At 41.9% G+C, this 22,245-nt stretch overlaps 1 protein-coding gene across 2 annotated transcripts in view; it reads left to right on the top strand.

Annotated features, from left to right (window-relative positions):
- The window catches only part of LOC141931049 (mucin-5B), a 45,930-nt gene extending 23,887 nt beyond the window's left edge, over positions 1–22,043 (top strand). Inside the window, exons 20-48 of one of the 2 annotated variants that reach the window (XM_074842704.1) lie at positions 596–734; positions 1,480–1,590; positions 2,338–2,517; positions 2,914–3,150; positions 4,079–4,235; positions 4,422–4,550; positions 4,983–5,067; positions 5,269–5,306; positions 6,348–6,503; positions 7,331–7,396; positions 7,726–7,818; positions 8,492–8,733; positions 9,253–9,430; positions 9,639–9,880; positions 10,289–10,472; positions 11,022–11,214; positions 11,890–12,068; positions 12,573–12,642; positions 12,793–12,914; positions 13,266–13,297; positions 13,740–13,917; positions 14,864–14,968; positions 16,283–16,323; positions 16,876–16,998; positions 17,923–18,018; positions 19,189–19,317; positions 20,187–20,226; positions 20,974–21,097; positions 21,670–22,043. In XM_074842704.1, coding sequence (XP_074698805.1) covers positions 596–734; positions 1,480–1,590; positions 2,338–2,517; positions 2,914–3,150; positions 4,079–4,235; positions 4,422–4,550; positions 4,983–5,067; positions 5,269–5,306; positions 6,348–6,503; positions 7,331–7,396; positions 7,726–7,818; positions 8,492–8,733; positions 9,253–9,430; positions 9,639–9,880; positions 10,289–10,472; positions 11,022–11,214; positions 11,890–12,068; positions 12,573–12,642; positions 12,793–12,914; positions 13,266–13,297; positions 13,740–13,917; positions 14,864–14,968; positions 16,283–16,323; positions 16,876–16,998; positions 17,923–18,018; positions 19,189–19,317; positions 20,187–20,226; positions 20,974–21,097; positions 21,670–21,844 — 3,844 coding nt within the window. In that variant the 3' untranslated portion in view covers positions 21,845–22,043. The remainder of the gene's footprint in view (positions 1–595; positions 735–1,479; positions 1,591–2,337; positions 2,518–2,913; positions 3,151–4,078; positions 4,236–4,421; positions 4,551–4,982; positions 5,068–5,268; positions 5,307–6,347; positions 6,504–7,330; positions 7,397–7,725; positions 7,819–8,491; positions 8,734–9,252; positions 9,431–9,638; positions 9,881–10,288; positions 10,473–11,021; positions 11,215–11,889; positions 12,069–12,572; positions 12,643–12,792; positions 12,915–13,265; positions 13,298–13,739; positions 13,918–14,863; positions 14,969–16,282; positions 16,324–16,875; positions 16,999–17,922; positions 18,019–19,188; positions 19,318–20,186; positions 20,227–20,973; positions 21,098–21,669) is intronic. The other variant, XM_074842706.1, reaches the window with a different exon arrangement.
- Positions 22,044–22,245: the final 202 nt, after the last annotated feature.

Genomic DNA, 22,245 nt, shown 5'->3' with positions numbered 1-22,245 from the left:
CCAGCCCACTGGTGAGGGGGGAGCGTTGGAGACTCAGCCTTGATCCTGTGCCCGGCAGCAACCAACACCCTGCAGTGTCATCAGCACCTCTTTAGCTACCCCCACAAAGCACAGCACGGTTGGGGCTGCTACGGGGACAATGAACTCCATCTCAGCCAGACCCAATCCACAGGAGAAGGCAGGGATAATATTGGTTCATGCCACTGTAGTCAAGAACAGAACTGACCACAGGGTACCTCACAGATTAATATTCAGAAATGGTTGAAATATTCAGTTCCTCACCTTGAATTTACCTCCTAAATCTCCACTGTCTGCTGCCAATACTTGATTTAAAAGATATGTGAAGGAAAAGATAGAATAAAAATAGAAAAAGTTCAAATGTGTCTTGGTAGTAAACATGGACTTTCTGATTAGTAAGTCATCTTATGGCATGGTCTCAAAACAGTTGAGAGGGTAAGCCTGGAAGAGTGAGAGATGATTGCTTTCTTTGATGTACTGCAGAAGACAAACCTTTGAATTACTCTGCCCCTATTTGGGGTTCAGGAAAAACCATGTTTCATACAAAGATTGTGATTGTCTTCATTTTGCCCCCCAGCACCTGTAACAAAAGGCAGTGGAAGTGCACAGACAATCCCTGCAAGGGAACCTGCACTGTGTATGGAAACGGGCACTACATGAGCTTTGATGGGGAGAAGTTTGATTTCCTGGGAGACTGTGACTATATCCTAGCTCAGGTATCAATTTTTTTCACTTTTCTATCCATATGCTTTTCACAGCTTACACTGCAGGGTTCAGTCTGAGTAACTAAAGGGCTATTCCATGAAAAATAGTCAACACTGGTGAGCAGACCCTACTGCCCTCCTCTTGTACCTAGAGGAGATACAGTGAGATTTTCCATACAAAGGCCAAGCAATTAACCCTCGGAAGTGACACAAGAGGGCACTGTGTGATCCTAAACGATTAACTCCTGGGCTGGAGAGCCCTTTCCTGATGTAATTCCAGCATCTGCAAGGGAAAGGAATTGGTGTGGTGTTGAGAAGCTAGATGTTTCTCTCAGCCACCCAATACTGACAGTATTTTTGTTGTGACAGAAGCACGTAGAGATTAATGTGTCAGCCTCATGTATAATAATTACATGTAATGAGACAGTACTCAGTGAGACATTTTGTCATCCCCAAATTACAGTTTTGTTAATTTTAAGAAAAAATATTTTTACCTTTCTGACTGCGTGGGACTGGTGCTATAAAAAGCTCAGGTTTTTTTCCTTAGCTTTTCTCTGAAATTCCTGGTCAAATACAAACCTGCCACCCGGTCAGCTGCCATCAGATTCTTTAAAAATGCCCAGAGTTTTAGTGAACAAAAAACTGAGAAAATAGCAAAAGTCATATTGGAGTGTCATTCCTTCAGAGCCCCTGAACATGTTTAAGACTGGTTTAGTTGCTTGAAAAGATCTAATGCAATTTTATCTATTTTTCTAAGGATTTTTGCCCCAATAACATGGATGCTGGCACCTTCCGAATTGTAATTCAGAACAATGCTTGTGGGAAGTCGCTCTCCATCTGCTCCCTGAAGATCACACTGATTTTCGAGGTTTGTCTAGAATAAGTTATAACTGAGGAGATGTAGTCTTGATTTTGTAGCCATTAGTGTAGTATCCCCTTATATTCCAACTCAGTTGCTGCTAGAGAGTACCTATGGAAGTCAAACAGCCTGAAAGCAGAGGCAGGCATGCTGGGAAAGGTTTAGGTATTTGATGTTAACAGGTCTGGACACTTCTGTAGATGAGGGCATAGATGCAGGGAGTCAACAGCACCCTATGCATGTGCGTATGTGCATTTACATCTGTGACGTTAGTGGTATAGAAATGATAGTAAAGTTTTTAGAGGAGCATGGTATGAGCTCAGGGCAGGTGTAACTACAGAGGGAAGAGCTTCTTCCCTCCAGCTCAGGCTTAGCATTTCCCCAAAGTGTACACACAAAAAAAGAGATTTCTCCCATAGTGGGGGGTGAGGGGATGGTGAAACAAAGCAGACCGACAAGGGGTGTTCTAGTGTGCCCAGTGGCCTGTGCACTCAGGAGCTGCTATGCCAGCAGAACAGATTTATCTAGAATGCATATAATTTCTGTGGCCACAAGGTAAGACTTGTCCCGCAAGGGCAGACGTTTCCCATTGAACTCAGTGTGTCTCATCTGTGGCTCACATGTCTGGTGATAGACTAAGATGTAGTGCAAAGATTACAGAAAAAATAAGGTGAAGGACAAGAGGCAGAATACCAGTGCTGTTACACAAAGCTTTCTATTCGACTTCCTTCCATGAAATGTATCTGTTCCTTGTAGAGCAGTGAAATCAGGCTCTTGGAAGGAAGAATTCAAGAGATAGCCACTGATCCAGGAGCTGAGAAAAATTACAAGGTGGATCTCAGAGGAGGTTATATTGTGATTGAAACAAATCAAGGGATGAACTTCATGTGGGACCAGAAGACTACTGTTGTTGTTCATGTGGCACCATCTTTCCAGGTACGTATGAGATGGATTAAGAATTATGATTTTAAACTCAAAGTTATGTATCCAGAACTGGAGTCCCAGTTTGAAAAGCAGGGCTTGGAAAAGTGTTCAGTTAAGTGGACAAAAGGAAGCAAGCAGGCCATGTCTTGTGTTTTATTTCATTGTTCAGTCGGTATGAAACACTCCAGAATATTTGGAGCTAGAAATGAAGTCAGAGACTTTGCAGTATTGGAGGGTTAACAGAGTCATTTTATCACTCAAAGTTCAGCTTTTTCTAAACCATATTTTGATGGCAGCTTAGAAATTTGCAGCTATTTTGCCTTGGCCTGTTCTGTAGTGTATTTCTGTCAACCAGTGGGCTTCACTCAAAATAACCAAGCCATTACTTTGTCAACACAAATTACCTAGGGAAAAGTTTGTGGCCTTTGTGGGGACTTTGATGGCCGCTCAAGGAATGACTTCACAACCAGAGGGCAGTCCATGGAGATGAGCATCCAGGAATTTGGAAATAGCTGGAAAATAACAAGCACCTGCTCAAATCTAAACATGACGGACCTGTGTGCTGATCAACCTTTCAAGTCTGCCCTGGGACAGAAGCACTGCAGCATCATTAAGAGTAACATCTTTGAAGCCTGTCACAGTAAGGTAAGCCTGTTCTCTCCTCCTCATTGGTTTCACACTAGGTATTTGCTGCTATTATGCAGCACATTTGCACACAAATTTTTAATATTAAAGGCTATTACACAGCATCCTCAAGTACAAGAGCTACCTCTTTCAAAATCCCACTTTGCAGCTATACCAGTTGAATACTCTTGCACAGTATTGAGGAAACAACAGTGCCTCTTTTGAGCAACCGAAGACTAAGAGGATAATAGTTGGCCACTTTACTTTTAGAAGTAAAACATTAGGTATCTGTTTGCAAAATCTAGATATAAGTTAGCATAAGACTGTTTGTATGGGAATCCTTGGGAAAGTTTATTCAATTTACCTAAAGAAATTAATTATTTGTCTTTTTTTAGACACAAATTGAATTAATCTAAACAGAAACAACGCTATTAGTTCTTAATGAGAATGTCTATGCATAGATTCAGTGCAATTTAATAAGCCATTTCAAAAGCAAACTTGGCTTAATTTCCTCGGTTAGTTCATGTTGGCACAGGTTAAAACACAACAGAAGTGAAGCTCAGTGGAAATAGGATTTCCTTTTATACTCACTTAATCACTGTCTCGCAGTGATTAGAGAGTGCACATACCATATAGCTGTGCTAACCCAAAGTGAGGTAGTTCAGTCCTGCAGAAATTACACTCGAAAGACATTTTGGGTGTAAATGCCAGTATCACACACACAAGAATGAGAAGATTTAGAGTCTAATTCTACCAGGCAGGTGAAAATAGAAAACTACCTGTTGTAAAATATGATAGCTCCTTCATGACAAACCCAGTCTGTCACAAACTCGGCCTGGTTCTGCCAAAGAAACTGCCAGCTCATGGCAGAAATTCAGAGCCCTTTCTCTCATTAAAACACAGTGCACCAGGTACATCTGTCGTAACAGATCTGTTGGTATTCTGACAGGTCAACCCAATACCGTATTATGAATCTTGTGTTTCTGACTTCTGTGGCTGTGACAGCGTGGGAGACTGCGAGTGCTTTTGTACCTCAGTTGCTGCTTATTCAAGAAGTTGTAGCAGAGCTGGTGTTTGTATTGACTGGAGAACGCCTGCCATTTGCCGTAAGTATTGCACTAAAAATGCACAGCTAAAAGCAGTGCTCCATGCGCTCAGGCACATGGGAGATAAAGAGCAGAATTCTAACATGGCTGTGCATGTGTGATTTAACAAACTCTTGTTTACAAGATTTAGAAAATAACCCCTGCCTGGCGTCTGAGAACTGGAGGTTTTTTATTCTTCTGTTCCAGCCGTGTTCTGTGATTATTACAATCCACCCGACAAACATGAGTGGTTCTATAAACCCTGTGGAGTCCCTTGTCTAAAGACCTGCAGGAACCCACATGGGAAGTGTGGCAACTTGCTGTACAGTTTAGAAGGTAATTATTGCTTTACTTCAATGCAGTTTATGGGAGGTCAAGCTATTAGTCTGGTTTTCAATGTCTTAAGCATCAAAGTTGCTGAAGGGCTATCCCATTTGCCCCAGAAACTCATTGACCATTCATCACCAGGAATTCCCCATGTAATGGTGCCATTCATAGCATAATTTGCCTGTTGCCTTTAAATCTGTGATAGATAAAAGGTCATTCAGTCTAAATTTGCAAAGAATAATTATCTGTTGACAAACAGTTAATTAAAACTTTTGGGGTAGAGGGAAAAAGAGGACATGGAAAAATAATTGACAGGGTAAAGAACATTCATCCAGGGACCACAGTTTGGGATCAAATCTGCATCTGATAGAGGTATTTATGTGTTTTCCCTGGATCTATGTAAAGCAGACTAAGAATTCTTTGTTTACTTTAACTTTCCAGGCTGTTACCCTGAGTGTAGTCCTGACAAGCCATATTTTGATGAGGAGAGTAGGGAGTGCGTCTCCCTCCCCAACTGCACTTCATGGTAGGTCAGTTGATGGTGAGAGAGGTAGAAGAAGACTGGAAAGGACAAGATAGGCAATGTTTGGTTTATGTTCACAAGCAATGGCAATTATAATTAAATCCTCCAGAAATAGGCTTTTATGTAAAAGTAGATACCATTGCACACGTTATTCCACATACTGCTTCAAGTCAATAAAACAAGTCTTCTCCTTTTCATCTGCAGCAATCCTGAAGAGAAACTATGTATTGAAGACTCCAAAGGTAACTTTTCACCATCCTCACCTTTCATTGAGTGATGATGGGACTGAAACAACCCAACAACACATGTTACTGCAGGTGTATTGGTAATAGGACTCCAACTAGCTAGCTAGCTCAATAGGTGGATGTGTGTACAGATATACTTTGATGAGCAAAATGCAGCCTTTGACCTGAAGAACTATCTAAAGGATAATCACAGGGAGGAAGTAGAGAGGTGTGAAATGTGGGATTCATCTCACCCAGGTAAATGCCACTTCTCCAGATTTATACTTCCTTGGAGTCAATGAAGATGGACAGAAAGTAGTCTGAAGCAGGCCATTCATGGTACCTGTTTTAATAAGCACCTTTAAAACAGGACAAATCTTGTAGAGGTGCTATTTCCTGTCTATTAAACTCATAATAAGCCTAGACAGCTAGATCATGAGAGACAAGTTTGTGTGCCTAAAGGTATGGTATCAGTTCATTCCCATATCTGGGAGAAACCACATCCCAAAATGCAGGGTGACCCAGCAGACAATACATCTTCAGTTTTGCTGATTTTGTTACAGTAATAGATATATCCCCTTGGGTTCCTGACTGCACATTCTCCAAAACCTGGAGGGCTTCTCATAAATTTAAGTGAAATTGTTTATCACTGCACATTCCTCATTAGTAGATGGAAATGGCTGTGCAACACCTTCTGAGCCAGGGTTTTATCACTCAGCAAGGCAGTAATCCCAGTCACATTCCCTGCCAAGAGGGAACGCACCTGTGCTGTGTGAGGACAGTGCCAGTTCTGATGCTTTCACCAGCCAGTAATTCCTCTACGCATGCTAACTCCAAGAAACACCACCACCACCAACATAAATCCAACCCACTTTAAATAAATGAGGTAGACTCCCAGTGCAACTTCTCAAGTAGAAACTGAGAAAGTTTTTCAGCCAGGTAAATCATGTTTGATGATTAGTTACAGAAGGGTAAATTGAGAGTTCGGTTTTCTGTTTGTTTGTATTTACATTACAAGTGTCCCCTGTTACCATGGCATTTGCTTTTTTGGTGCCTCAGATTGCCTTTGCTGCTACCATGGAAAGACCTATGCCTTAAATGAAACTGTATACAGCCAAGTATATGGGACCGAGTGTGGTGATGCTGTCTGTGGCCCTAACGGAGAGATCATTAAAACACCCATCCCTTGCAGAACAGCATCCACACCAGCACAAGGTACTAGATTTATGAGAGGTTTGGTGGTGATTTTATGAGTGTCTGTAATAGTAATAAGATTCCTCCATCTTGGAAAAAGACTCCTACTGCATGTCTAGGTTAAGCACAGAATTTAAGGAAGCTGAAGGTTCAGGAACAAGGGTTCAGAGATTGTGGGTCTCATGGTGTTGACCAAAAGTGTAATTTGTATAGATTCTTACTGTCAATGGGGTAAAGACAGAAGAGATATATTTGGCCATTTTTCAGTACAGCTTTTACAATAACTTTGGGCATACCACAGTTGACACTGGTGGCATTAGTCTCAGAATTTTATACTTCTAAACCTTGTTTTTCTCCTTCTTATGACCTATATCACACTGTGGTTCTTATTGTACTGTTTTCTGCGTTGGAATAAGTCAGTCTCAAATGGGTCACTGAAGCAAGAAAATAAAACTGCCTGGCTGTTTACTCCCTTCCCAAAAGAGAAGTTGCAGGGTGAAGGGGATGTGAATGAACTGAAAATAAGATGTAAAGAGAAATAAAGAAAAGGTGGAGTTTTGCCACATGGTTATAGCAAAGAAAAATAAGTGCATAAGAAAATGTGTATTATCCTGGTAGCAAATTATACAGAGGGGACAAGGAAAATTAAAAGTTATCTTCTCTACTCAAGGGAGTGGAGGGGCTAAAGACTTGATGGTGAGACCACGCATTTGGTATTTATTAAATGTGTTAACAAGTGGAATAAGAAGTATAATGGAGTAATAGCTAGGAAAGGAAGGACTACTGAAAGCAGAGTGTAGGTGGCATAGTAAAATGTCTAAATGAACTGTCTGTATTTAAACCAACAGATTCTTCGCAACAAGGCATTAAAAGGCAAAATGGAGTGTCACTGGAAATCACCTCTCCAAAGTCAGGTTAAGTCCTGCAGGATTAGAAAGTTCAGAGAAACCTTAAGTTGGAATGAATAAGTGACAGTAGAAGGGCGGTTTATTGTAGTCTATATAGAAAAAAACTAACTAGAAGGGGGAGTGTGTGTGCATTATTCTAGTAGCATACAGTGTAATAGAGTGTATACAAATACAGAGAGGATGGTTTTAGTGTGTACATGTACAGAATGTGGTGGGGGCATAAAAATGATTATTTTTTTCCTCTTTTTGTTATTGTAGAGAAAGTAATAGATGACATAGGGCTTGAAAGTAGAGTAGCAGAGGATTTGAATATTAATTTATTTCATTTCCTGCAGAACCACATATGCAACCTGTAACATCTGCACCTCCATCGTCAATGGTAGCCACTCCCTGCTTCTGCAATGACAATGGACAATTGATACAAATGGGTGAGAAACCAAGCAAATTTTTTTCTGCACCATTGCTGTGGGAAGATGTACTGTTAGATAAAGGTGCTTCAGCAAGTGCTCATTCAGCCTGCTGCAGTTACACTTTACCACAAGTTGTTACAACTTTGAACTGCAACTAACACCTTCAGAGCTACAACTCTCCCATACCCTATAACTTTGTCCTGGTTTGGATATCCGTGGTGTAAGGAAGCTTATACTAGATGCTACCTTTAGTGGACTCCAGCAAAAACCCTGAATTCCAAACTGCTGAACATGGGCTTGTAATCCACAGTCATATATCAAAAACAAAGGAGGGAAGACTCTTCTTCATGTCTTAGTAGCTCCCGAACCACCTATCTCCTGCTCTTTGTAAAGACCAGATGCAATCAGTGATGTGTTCAGTATTCTCTCCTGTTTTACAATTCCCACTAATGTACTTAAGAGCACCTGTGGCCTTCCCTCAGCCTTTGCCATTTGGATGAATTGAGCCCTGGTTCAGTCACTGAATTCAAGGAGTTGCAGGCAGACAGTCACACCTGAATGTGGCCATGGGGTACAGGCAGACACAGCTAGTTAAATGCAGGGTTATGTGTCCAATCTGTGACCCACAGGCCTGGACAGTTACCATTTTCATGCACAGTCCCGCACTAACAGTTGGGTTTTGGCCTTGCAGGAGAAAATGTTTCTCTGCCAGTGAATGTATCAGGTCATTGTGCTTACTCCATTTGCAATGCATCGTGTCAGATTGAATTAATCTGGGCAGAGTGTAAAATTGGTCATGCTGAGGCCCTCAAGGTCTGTGATCCAGACTCCAAAGCCTGTCCACCAACATCTTCTCCCAGTGCAACAAGCCAAGTTCCTGCTTCCACAGAGACTCCTGTGAGCGATTGTCTTGGGCTCATTCCACCCAGAAAGGTGAGACACTTCAAAGAAGATGTGTTTCTTCAGTTACAGCATTGCCTAAGTTTGGTGTTCTTTTCTGATGCTGGTAACTACTGCTACAGCTGGACTGTAGGTGTGGTTGAATTAGATGATTCAGATGATAGAGAAGTATACCAGAAGCCCCCAAATAATTGAGGGAATAACTTGAAGATTATTCTGTTCTCCTAAAACATCTAAATGATTGTATGTGGGCAGAACTACCTAAGCTGAAAAAAGGTTAGGAAACCACATCTGGCAGTGTTCTATCATCAGAAGTGGTCAGGACCTTAATATTGAGTCCTATACAAAATGTTGTAGAACGGAATTAGATATCAAGGTTCTGTTGATTGTTATATGTTTCATATTACCAAGTTTCTAGAGAAAGAGTAGATAGCAAATAAAGCCATGCTAGGCAATTAACTGAATGGAGCGTAGTAGCTGTGCGTGATTTTACAAGTTTTGTTACATTACTTTGTAATGTGCCTCTCCTCTTCTTATTCAATCCATCAATAGTTTAATGAAACATGGAATTTTGGAAACTGCCAGATTGCCACTTGCCTGGGACAAGGAAACAATATTAAACTGTCCAGCATGACTTGCCCTCCTCAGCAACTGAAACTCTGTGTCAATGGTTTCCCATTCACAAAACACTACGATGAAACTGGTTGCTGTGAAGTCTTTGAGTGTCAGTGTAAGTACTGCAGCAGGAGGCTTCCTGCAACTTGCGTTATGTTCAGCTGGGCCTCGAGAAACATAAGTCTATGTGGTCAACATCTATATTACGTTCATATTAATTCAGTAAGATGTAATGGAACAGAAATCCCATCTAAAAATTGGCTGTTAAGAGCAGATAAGTGTCCTTGCTAGGCTAAATTTTTGCCTGTCACTTTGTCTTCCAGGTATTTGCAGTGGATGGGGAAATGAGCATTATGTGACTTTTGACGGAACATATTATCATTTTAAAGAAAACTGCACCTATGTCCTTGTGAAGTCAATTCATCACAACTTCTGGATTCATATAGACAACTACTACTGTGGTGCTGTTGATGGAGCAATTTGTTCAATGTCCCTTCTCATTTTTCATTCCAACTCTGTTGTTATTCTGACACAAGCAATGGAACATGGAAAAGAAACAAACTTGGTAAAGTATTGTGTTAAAATGAGTTGTCAATATTATTTCACTGTAGTTATATTACTCTACTGCCAACTGTCCTGTCAGGACAAAGGATGAAGCTTGTAAAAAATGGAATGGGTAGGAAATGCAATTACATTGCTTTCTCTCTCTTTTTTCCTTTGTGTCAACAAAAATTTGTATATTCTAAGAACTTGGGAAATTATCACATAATTTAAAATTGTGGTTTTCTTCCTGATGTGGGTATTCAAATATAAATTACAACATATTAAAAAGAAATCATACAGAACTGCTTAAATGACTGCATTTAACAGACTTCATTTGGTGCACCTGAGGTCTGAATTTGTGCTCCTCTACTTTCCAGTGGCACAAACCGGAAGAATGTCCATAGAAACCTTTTGTTTCTCTTATTTTCAGATTTTGTTTAATGATAAGAAAGTTGTTCCAGACATTTCCAAGAATGGTATCACGATAACCAGTTCTGGCCTTTACGTCATAGTTGAAATACCTGAATTAGAAGTCTATGTCTCCTACAGTCGACTTACATTTTACATAAAACTCCCTTTCAGAATGTTTTATAACAGTACCATGGGACTGTGTGGTGAGTGTCCTCATCAGCTGACAGTAACAAATGCAATAAGTTTTCCTCCTTCTTTCTCTCATCCCCTTGTAAACATCTCTAAATGCTTGCAACTCCAATGATTTCTATTTCTCACTAATTTTGATAAATTTATCTCTGTTTGGTGGAAAGACTGTCAGGAGACAGAGTTTTAAGTCACTTTCTTTTGTTCTGTTCACAATCTGTTGGTGGATGGAGATAGGCTCTTTCTAAGCCCTTTCTCTTGATTATACCTACTCAGTATGGGAATATATGAAATCTGGAGAGTCCTGTGCTAGGCAGATCCATCTCAGTTGCTTTAGCCACCACGAGAAATGCATCAACCAACATGTCAGCTCTGGTTTTCATAAGTAACTGGCAAACTATTTCTTCTAGCCTTATCTTCCTACAAACAGTTCTTGTGAACTCATCCAGGACCCCACATGTTGTTACCTTCCCCCAGGGAGAACTTCCCTCCAGGTTTTCTCTAAAAGTGTCTTCATCAGCATCAACTGTCCTTGAACTGTCACTTTGCTTCTATGTTGCTACCAGGTACCTGCACCAACCAGAAGTCTGATGATGCTATGAAGAGGAATGGTGAGGTTATCGAGTCCTTCAAAGACATGGCATTAGATTGGAAAGTCCCAGATCCTACCAACAGATACTGTAATCCAGGTGTCTTAGAACCAGCTGAGATTGAATATCATCAACACTGTGAGCCTTCCAATCTGTGTAAAATCATCTGGTAAGACAACTCCCAAAAGTGCCAGAAAAATAAGTCCACATGACAATTTTGTGATTCACTACATGACTTGGGTGAACTGCTTATAGGACATGATGAAAATATGAAGACTAGTATACCTTGGAAAACTGAGCAGTGAACTGATATGTGTATGTTCCTGAGTTTGGCAGATATTTTCCAGCAGCGTCATCAAAATCAGTCCTCCGTTAGTAGTGTCTGTTGCTTGGCAGTCCGTTTGCCTGCCAGTTCTGGAGAAGCCAACCAGGAACTAGCTATAATTCAGTATCTGAAAGCTCTGGAGGAAAAGGAACACAGTCAGAATATAGTAAGCAAAGGTGTGTCTGTTTTTAAAATAATTTTGTGGTTTAAAACAGGATAGTCAAACATGCTGACGTAAAAATGTCAGCATATAGAAATATAGCTGTGAGCTGTGCAGGAGATTTTTCTTTGAAGTTATCAGGCCAACATAAAATTGCTTCTTTTCAAAGCATTGTAAAGAAAGGGAGGTAAAACTCATTCTTAAGCTGTATGCGTGTATTGCCTATCTGAGCAAATTGTAGTTGTATCTTTACCTTGAAGCTTTCTCTGGGTGGGGATGGGTTTGGTTCTGAGTTGAATTCTTCTTTGGAAGTAGCCCAAGGAAGTGAAATGCCATGTCTGTCTCCTTGCTTTGCAAAGGAACCTGACTGAGTGCCATGGTGTGATCCCCCCCCAGCCCTATTACGAGGCGTGTGTGGCCAGCGGGTGCTCCAAACGGCACCCCAGCACTGAGTGCCAGAGCATGCAGATGTACGCAGCCTTGTGCGGGCTCCACGGGGTCTGCGTGGACTGGAGGAGGCAGGCGAATGGGCAGTGTGGTAAGCCTGCGAAAGACCTGCTGGTGGTGAAGCAACTCCGGTCTGTTCTTTCCTCACCTACACACCTGTTTGTGTTCCTCAGGCTTCAATCTTTCCTGAGCTGCTCTGGGCCTGAGAGAAAGCAAGAACAAATCAGAGTGGTTGTTCCAGTCCAGAACTGGTGCAAAACAAGGGGGAAACGGGCCCATAGTCTCTCCTGAGCAGCTCTGCTGAGGAACCCTGTGTGCTGCCTAGAGCTTCATCACTAGATGGCAACGCACAGCTTCTCTCCGCATGCTTTGCTCCGCTCGGGGGGACCCAGGGATTCAGGGGTACTGTCGCAACCACCTTGCTGAATCCACTGTCAGCTCTTGCTGAAGCTGCAGGGACACCCTCGCTGGGCAGGAGCCTGGGCTTTGTGGACCCATGGGGTGGGCTGCGTTAGCGTGCGTGGTTCCTCCATTGTGCATCAAAGGGTACACACGGGTCTGGGCTTTCTAACCTGTGCGTTGTAATGCTCCACAGAGGCCAGTTGTGCTCAGGATCAGGTCTACAAGCCATGTGGGGAAGCAAAAAGAAACACTTGCTTCAACAGGTGGGTCATTTCCTAAGGCACTTTTCAAGTCCATAATTTGAAAATCACCAAGGAAGGCTGGAAGTTCACATTCGCTTGGGATGGGTGTCTGATTGCCCTGGGGTACATTTCTGCCTCTCATTCATTCTTGTTTACATTGTAATTGTGCAGAGAAGTCGTTATGGACACCTTCAGCTCCCAAAATAACACACCAGTGTTTGTTGAGGGATGTTACTGCCCTGATAGAAAAATTCTGCTGAATGATCATGATGGCATTTGTGTTTCTGTCTGTGGTAAGAAATAATGTAAATGGTGGGATGGGAAGGGGAGATAAGAGCTTGGCTAGAAGTGCACATTAAGGCAGATGTTCTGGGTTCAGAGGAAACGGGGGAGACCTTGATACTGACTCTTTCTAGTTAGGCTGGGAATGTTTCAAATTGGCAGTTTCTGCCTGCTCTTATGCATAAAGTGCAACTTTCAAAAGAACGAAGAGGAGGATCTTTAAGATGTGACTTTGCACTCTGGATCTCTCTCCTTGTGACTGTTTCTCAGATTTCAAGACCTTCCTTCTATTTCTGTCATCCTGCTTCTGTTGTTTTCCCCAGTTCAGTTATCCCTAAAGGAATTTGTAATTCATTTTATAGGTTGCACTGCACAAGATGGGTCAGTGAAACAGGTAAGAAAAAGGAAAATACTGTCTTTATACTATAGCTGGGTGCTGCGACCTCCTGTAAAAATGACTGCATGAGTTTCTTCTTTTAATTCTAAGCTTCAATATCAATGAACTGCAATGACAGCGGGGAAGAAAACAGCAGATTTTATTAACTCCAGAACTTTATTAATCACTTGAGGTACAGAAGCAGAAATAGCAGTTTGTGGGAATCACTGTTTCCTGGTAGAACCAGGCTTCCCTTCTGGAAACATGTAAACCTGCAAAGGAAGGTAGCAGATAATAGCACTTTTTCTTACTGTTCCCTTCTCCTCCCTCTGGGATTTGAACTGTGATTTTCCTACATAATAAATTAGGACAACCCAGCCCTACACTGTCTTGCAGCAGACATCCATTAATATAATGTTGCTAGTTTTTGCTCTCTGAACAGTCCCTATTGTTTTCACAGCCTAGAGAGGCTTGGGAGCACAACTGTCAATACTGTGCTTGCGATGAAGCGACCTTGAATATCTCTTGCTTCCCCCGCCCTTGTGCTAAATCTCCACCTATCAACTGCACTAAAGAGGGCTTTGTACGCAAAATAAAAACACGTCTGGATGACCCATGCTGCACAGAAACAGTCTGTGGTGAGTAGATAATTCAGATGTCATAATGTGGCATCATTTGCCTTTAGCAGCAATCCTCAACTGAGATCTGGTACCCCACAGGTACCAGATTCAAATAAACACACTGGAGTGGTCATTTCTTCCATCAGGAGCTCTTGTTATCAGCAGAGACCTCCTCTGGTCCAGCTTATATTCTAAACCAGTGCCATGACCTGTCAGATATTTACATTGGAAAAACCCCCATGGATCACTGGGACCACCAGGTGTTTCATAGGACCCGCCGACTCTTCTCCCTTCTGAGAGGAGAGGGTGATCCTTGCACAGAGATCCATCCAGTAAGGGAGGATGTGCTCATCTTCCAGGCTCACCCAAGGCCTTCTGTGGAGGTTCTTGATATATGTTTGCCTTCACCTTTCCATTTGCACTCTCCAAGTCCAAAATGTCCACCATAGCACAGGACCTCCTCATCAGCCTGCTCCTAACCCTGGCCATTCCCAACACCTGTAGGAAGATGCAAGACAGGGAATCCTGGCAATGCTGGTGGGATGTTTTTCTGTTCCTCATCCCTTCATGCTGCCAGGCAGAGGTCCATTAGGCTCCTTGGATGCCTTGAGGGACCAGTGAGCACTGTCATGGTGTTTTGCTTGGCGTGCCCTAGCCTCTACATCTTTGGCTCTCATCTACTACCTCTTGATTTTTTTCACTCTCTGAGTCATTTACCTTTACTCCAACTTGTATGTCTCATTTCTCTGAAATGAGGGTGTTTGAGTTTTTTAGAGATGACATCCAGCGGGGAAGCAAAGCAGGAACAAGGGCCAGAAGTATATGTCCAGGGAAGAGCTTTACAATAGAGAAAGCTTAGAGATACTTCACCTGAACATGTCCCAAACTCCAAAAATGGGTGGTTCAAGAGTCATCTATTTCTAGATGATGCTTTGGCTTACTTTATCTCTGTTGTCTATTGCAGAATGTGATATAAAAGCCTGCATTATCAACAAAACAACATGTGACTTAGGCTTCCAACCAGTGGTTGCTATATCTGAGGACGGTTGTTGTCCTATCTTCTCCTGTAGTAAGTACCATGTTTCCTTAAGGTGTTTTATTTATTCCTTGAACTATTTATTTTTTTCTAAATGAGTCAAAATCATAAGCAGTAGTCTCTCACCTTCCCTCTCAGCCTTTACATTTGGAGGGTTTTTTTTGTGGAGGTACAGTAACTGCTGAAGGTTCTCTGTAGCTAGTATTCAAAGTTATGGATCAGATACTGAACGTCAGTTTCATTGAACCCTTCCACAAGCTCTGCTGCCAAATTATATTTCCAGATTGACATACTTGACCCAGCTTCCCATTGGCTCTGTTACTAGCAAGATGGTTAGCAATAAAGAAAGCCTCAACTAATTTCAAGTATAAGTAAAAAACCATGAGGTAAATAAATTTTTCCATATGGAAAATACAGGATATAGAATTACCCTCCACTTCATATATAACATAGAATCATAGAATCACAGACTGGTTTGGGTTGGAAGGGACCTTAAAGATCACGCAGTTCCAAGCCCCCTGCCATGGGCAGGGACACCTTCCACTAGCCCAGGTTGCTCACAGCCCCATCCAACCTGGCCTTGAACCCTTCCAGGGAGGGGGCAGCCACAGCTTCTCTGGGCAACCTGTGCCAGGGCCTCACCACCCTCACAGTAAGAATTTCTTCCTTATATATAATCTAAATCAACCCTCTTTCAGTTTAAAACCATTACCCCTCACCCATCTCTACACCCCTGATCAAGAGTCCCTCCCCATCTTTCCTGTAGCCCCTTTAAGTACTGGGAGGCCTCTAAAAGGTCTCCCTGGAACCTTCTCTCCTTCAGCTGAACACCCCCAACTCTCTCAGCCTGTCCTCACAGGGGAGGTGCTCCATCCCCCCGAGCATCTTCATGGCCTCCTCTGGCCCCGCTTGAGCAGGTCCGTGTCCTTCTGATGTTGGTGCCCCCAGAGCTGGACACAGCACTGCAGGGGGTGTTCTCATGAAAGCAGAGTACAGGGGCAGAATCCCCTCCCTCGACCTGCTAGCCACACTCCTCTTGATGCAGCCCAGGACACGGTTGGCTTTCTGGGCTGTGAATGCACATTGTTGGTCATAGTCAGTTTTCCACCCACTACTACTCCTAAGTCCTTCTCAGGGCTGTTCTCTGAGCAGATGTTACATGTGGGCTTCCAAGTAACACTTAGCACCATGTATTTTTTCCCCCTCCTTTTGAGCAGGCTATTAAGGCTAGTGAATAAACCTAGTTCTACTCTTTGTCTCCTCTAAATCACTCACAATTCAGAGATGAGTATAGTAACTGTTTATATCACTCCTAGCACATCCTTTTCATTTTATTTTTTCTTACAGTACCTAAAGGTGTATGTGTTTCTGAAGGAGTTGAATTTAAGGTAGGTCTTCTTCCAGACACTTCTTTCCACAGGTTAATGCTGCCTGAGACAGAGTTTCCTGAAATTGTTATTGTCAACACTCACATAAAAAACAGGATTTAGAATGACCTGTAATTTTTCCCTGCCAGTAGTCTTATGTACTATTGGAAACATTACTGAATAAATAATGCTAGAGGCCAGTAGCTTGCTTAGAGATTTTACCTGTGTTTTAGAGTTGAGAAGTTAGATTTGTGATTGAATACAAATTTTAAATCTCATTGGATGTTGAAAGATTAATTACTAGGTCAAACTGAGTGAAAATTGGTGCATGGAATATATGAGATAACATAATAACTCAGTTAATGTGATTGATGCACTTGGGAGTGTCAGCCTTGTGTTTGTTTTGTGATACTGACAGTGTGAGGTTTTAGAGATCTGGAGGTATTCATTTCAGGAAGTCCTTCCAAAAATAAATCCCAGACAGAAGCATTCATAGTCCAGGGGATCTATGTTTATTCTAGAACCCAGTGAATTCTTGCCATGGCCTGTCTCCTCTCTCCTCTGTATTTCCAGCCTGGGGCAATGGTGCCTAAAAGCTCTTGTGAGGACTGTGTGTGCACAGATGAGCAGGACGTTGTGACACGGACCAACCACATCCAGTGTGTTCCAGTGAAATGCCAAACCACCTGCCAGCAGGTCAGCGCTGCATGCTCAGCCTCCCCGACCACAAACAATGGCTGCTGAGGGGATGTACTATAAAACTGGGATAGTATAACTGCTTCCTCGCTGAAAGATAGCAGGATACAATCTTCTACTATATTTTTTGCAAATTCCTTTTTAGGGTGCTGGTTACTTTTGCTCTAGCAAATTTAGAGGTCACTCTTGGAAAGATGCCCTGAGGGAGAATGATTGCGAACCTGTTAAAGAGAAGTCCAACTGCTGAAAGACAGTGTTTGTGTCGTTCTGTTGGTGTTGCCCATTGTCCACCCAAAAATTCAGGTTGTGAAGAAACTCCACGGTGGTTTATATGTTTCCAGACAGTCAGCTGAGAGTCTGCACACAAGCTGTTCAGTCTATTACCGAATGTAAGAAAAGAGTGGTTTCTTTTCCATTCTTGCCCAGTTAAGGCCAAACCCACCACCAATCCTAAAAATGGATGAAACCATTATTCTTTATCCTGAAGCCAGCCACACCCTCCAAGAGACCAATGGATACCTAAAACACAGGGGAGGAAATAACATGCATGATCTTCACATATCTGACAGCAGCAATTCTTGTGGATAATCATATCAGACCAAGCACTGGTGGTATATTGTGCAAGTAATCATCTGCTGAATTAATTTACTTGGCCTGACTTGTGTGTTAGCCCAAAGAAGAATAGGCAGTGACAATGTCTTCATGGTAAATGAAGGGCCCAGAAGTCACTATTCAATAAGAGAAAGAAATTTTCATCTTTGATTGTCAGACTTAAAGTTGTTCCAACAGGTTTCTAAAGACAACAGAAATGAAACCAGAAGGTTGGCTCATTTCCTCTGTCATCTCCAGTGTGGCTTTGATCCAAAGTTGCTTCATGAACAAGACATCAGATAACATGGCTAAATGGAAATATTATTCCCACAGGGTTTCCGCTACGTGGAAGAGGAAGGCCAGTGCTGCAGCCAGTGTCAGCAAGTGGCGTGTGTGGCAAATTTTCCATTTGGCAATGTGACCATTGAGGTAAGCTCTCCCTTGCTCTGCACAGACAGCTGAATTATCAAAAAGACCTCAACATTTTTGAACTAGTGTCATACATTTTGAGGCTGAGAAGACCTGTAGGAGATTTAAAAATGTCTGTATTTCCAAAGTAAATGTAGATGTTTATAGAGCTGCTCCCTGCTGTGTGCATCTCACAGGCACCACTGTGTTGAAAATTACGCATCTCTGTCAGGAATGGAAATCATGTTACACCCCCACCTCCTGACACGCAACAGAGAGAAAGAATTTGGAGGGAATGATGATGTTGTGTGGTAATGCTCTTGCAGAGACACGTGAGCTGCCTTCACATCATACTGCTCCAATCTGGAAACAGTGTCATTATCTTCCCTGGAGATACAGGGCTGCGCAGTGTGAGCGAGCTGGTACAGCCGTACTACCACTAGTTCTGAACTTGCTGAGGCAGAAATCAGGAGTGGGGTAGCTGCTATAGTGTAGTGTGCCTCGGTAACACGCCCAGGTAATAATACATCATCTTGTGAGCGTAGCGTTGTGTAGACATGGGCTGAGCCTCAGGGTAGCTCTTTGGTTTTATTACAGCCTGCTACTCCTCTCTCAACCGGTGACTATTGTCTTACATGCTGTTGCTTCTCTGGTAGCTCTTGCATCTTTTCTATTCTGTATCTTTTCTCTTTCATCCTTTTATTCCTTGATAATTTATCATGCAAGCTAACTTCTCCAGTGCCAATATACAATTTTTATGTTTCCATGAGGAGGCTTTGCATTTATTCATTAACCTCAATTATGAAGACTTCTCTTTCATGCTTCTAGCTTTTCTTCCATCTATTAAAAAATAAAACTGTTGAAATCCTTTAAAATAACTATTTTTCTTTTGTGTATATTTTATTCCACATGCACTAACACACCTACCTTCTGGCATTTCTGTTCATACCTCTATGCTCATTCTGCCACCAGCTTTTGATTCTTTCCACTTAGGTGGTCACAAAAGGGATTTTGCATAGGCTGATAGTGGGTGAGCTTGGTACCTAATTTGCAGATGTGAGTTCTAGACATCTCAGCACTTTCAGAGTTATATAGTCCCTCTGCCAGTTCATTGACTGTGTAACTGTTGTGTTATTCTATTTTTATTGCTATACTATATTGGGTTGGGGTTTTTTTCCGGTTTTTATTCAGGTTGGAAAGAGTTACAAAGCTCCATACGATAACTGCACTCAGTACACATGCACTGAATCAGCGGGCCAGTTTTCCTTGACTAGTAGAGTAAAGGTCTGCCTACCATTTGAAGAATCAAACTGTGTCCCAGTAAGTATTTTAGAGCCAGAAAAAAAGACTGATGGTCTAGGAGCTTTCTCTACTGTTTTGAATGAACCACTTCAGTATTTCTTGATTTTTCTGAGCTGATCATCCTTGTTTGAAGGAAATGTGCTTTTTCTGTCCTGAATGGAGTGTCCCATGGAAGTAAAACAAAACTATTCGCAAACAACCCATACATTTTATTTGTGGGATAAGCACTAGAACATGAAAGAGAAGAATATTGGGACAATAGCAAGCTGGTATTTTTCATCATTTGAGAAACACCAGTGTTACAAAATGCAATTGAGCAAATGGTAACTCACAATGGACACCTGGGGGAACTGATGAACACAGTGTCTTCTGGTACATGGCAAAGCAAAGAAGTGGTACATGGATGAGCAAGGGGCATCCGTCAAGCCCTGGCTTTCAGCAATTAGTGGTTTCCAGTAACTTTCAGAAGCTTTGTGGGGCTTCGCAGCAGATCTGAAAACCAAAGCAGGGATAAAGATGGCCATTGACTTGAATTAGCTTTGGCGTAGGTTCTGTGCAGGTCAGGCTGTTCAATTCCTGAAGCAGCTGTCACTCTCTGGGGCTGGGTTTTTTCTGCTGACTTCAATAGCACCTACCTAAGGTCAGGCATGTGTTGCAGGACATCTTAATTGGCTTCTGAGAGGATATATAGTTTTAAGAAAATTCACTCCCTTCTTTGCTGGATTTTTTTTAAAGCAGCTTTATAGACAATTGGTACACAAATGGGTCTGATGAGGAATCTGTGTTGGTTAGAGATGAGGGAATATACCTGCACTCTCATCATTGCTACTAGCTGCTTAACAATACGTGTATCTGAACTGTTCTGATTACACTTGCTTTCAATACAGGGGACAGTTGATGTGACTTCAGATGGCTGTTGTAAAACATGTGAGTGCATTAAATCACTGATTTCCTATTCCAATGCTGTTAGCTTCTTCCCTGCTTGTAGTTTTGTTTCTGCATGCACCGAGAGTCTTCAGTTTCCACAGACTGGAAGGCTGTTCTTAGAGCAGCAGAGCTGTTTTTTACCTCACAGTTGAAGCTAAAAATCCACTCACAGCTGAGGCTAAAAATCTGCCTCATTCTTCCAATCAGGACACTAAAATTCTTTGATCTCTTTTTCTATGTTTTTAAATAGTTGATATACTGTTGGTTTGAACTATACTCCAGATAAGAAGTTTTGTATCAAATATGCTCTGTATTCTTCCATCTGGAAACTGCATGGAAAAAAAGGGTCTTTTTTCTGTAACATCCACCCAGAAATCATAGGTTGTTATAGAGTCACAAATGTCAAAATTCTAGAGTCAAAATCCTAAAGCTTAAATATAATTTATAACAATTTTAAAAAAAACAAATCCTTCATGTCTCCTTTAGGTCTTGGTTGAACAGAATCTTTACATGGACTTATACATAAGTTTTCATTTAAGCTGTTCTGTAAATAAAAAGGTACCTTGACCAGCAGGAAATCGCTTTGCTGAATTAGTGCCTCTTCACACTCTCATTCGTTTTTCTGGTTATCATTTGAACTGTAAAAAGTTTTAGTAGGATGATCTGCCCTTGGTTTCCTGTAAGATACCTTTCAAAACATTTACTCCCCAGTCTGAAGAAATCTAACAGAAATGTTCTCCTACACAGGTATCGACCTGCCGCATAAATGCAAACGCAATGTGAAAGAGCAGTTTATTGTCCACAACAACTGTAAGTCAGCTGCTCCAGTCCCAGTGCCCTTTTGTGAAGGGACATGCAGTACCTATTCTGTGTAAGTAGGAAACCTTTCTCTGTCCTCCCCCATGCCTGGTCTTCCTGGGTTCTTGTCGCCAATGGGCTGCAGCTGTTTGTCCCCTTTCTGCTGTTTAAAAGGACCTCGCTGATGAAACTGGGTGTGCAGAACAGCGGTCATTAGCAATGTGACTAAATGTCTTTAGTGTGACAGGAGTGCCTTATCTTAGTTAGAAAAATATGTCCCTTTGATAAGGCATCAACTAAATTTATTAACTACCTGTTCTTAAACATGTCCTTATGTGGGACTGGTGTTTAATGGAGTTTTTTCCTGCTCTTTGGTCTCTGCATAAATTGTTCTTTTCTGCCTTGCCAGAATGGGCTTAATCCAAAATTCACTGAAGTTACTGGGATTTTCCTCATTGGTGTCAGATGATCTGGCCCTGCGTGGCTAATAGCATCCTGAGGAAAGACTGTTATGGATAAGCAGAACAATAGATGGGAAATTTTCCTCCTCTGCTCCTTAGAAGTACCTCCACTTGGAGCAGCAAATACTGATCAGCTTGGGAAGACAACAGGCAGCAGACTGATGTGCAAATCTCATTTCTATAGGTATTCCTTTGAGGCCAATGAAATGGAACACAAATGCATTTGCTGCCATGAAAAAAGGAGTCACAAAGTGAAGGTGGAACTGGTTTGCTCCGAGCATAAGACAGTCCAGTTCACATACGTGCATGTAGATGAATGTGCATGTGTGGAAACAAAATGCTCAAAGAGGACAACATGAGCATGAACTAAAGGAAACATTTCAGCTCCCATTTAATGCTTCCCTAGCAAGTGAGTAGTTTAGAAAACAGCTGTGAGTAAAATTCAAATGACCATACTTCTCTCTTGTGCCTTTTCCTTCTGGTATTATAAGCACTTATGGAAATTAGCTCAAGATTTTACTCTAAATGTTTGTAGAATAAACTGCATTTCAAAGAGGACTTGTTCTGCTGTTTCAGTGATGCTGCTAAACAGGGCAAGGTGGTTAATGTCTTTAATCCCAAGGTGGTGTATAAACCAAGGTTATTACAAGAACTCTAGAGACAGATGATGCCTTTCAAAAGTCTTCCCTGAAGAAAATGCACATTGTAAAACCATAACCACTCGCATTGCTTCATTTCCCTTAGAAGGCAAACAGCAATC

Source organism: Strix aluco, chromosome 16, assembly GCF_031877795.1.
Source record: "Strix aluco isolate bStrAlu1 chromosome 16, bStrAlu1.hap1, whole genome shotgun sequence".
NCBI lineage: Eukaryota > Metazoa > Chordata > Aves > Strigiformes > Strigidae > Strix > Strix aluco.
The sequence above is the reverse complement of the archived record's forward strand: the minus strand, read 5'-3'. Positions and strand labels throughout refer to the sequence as shown.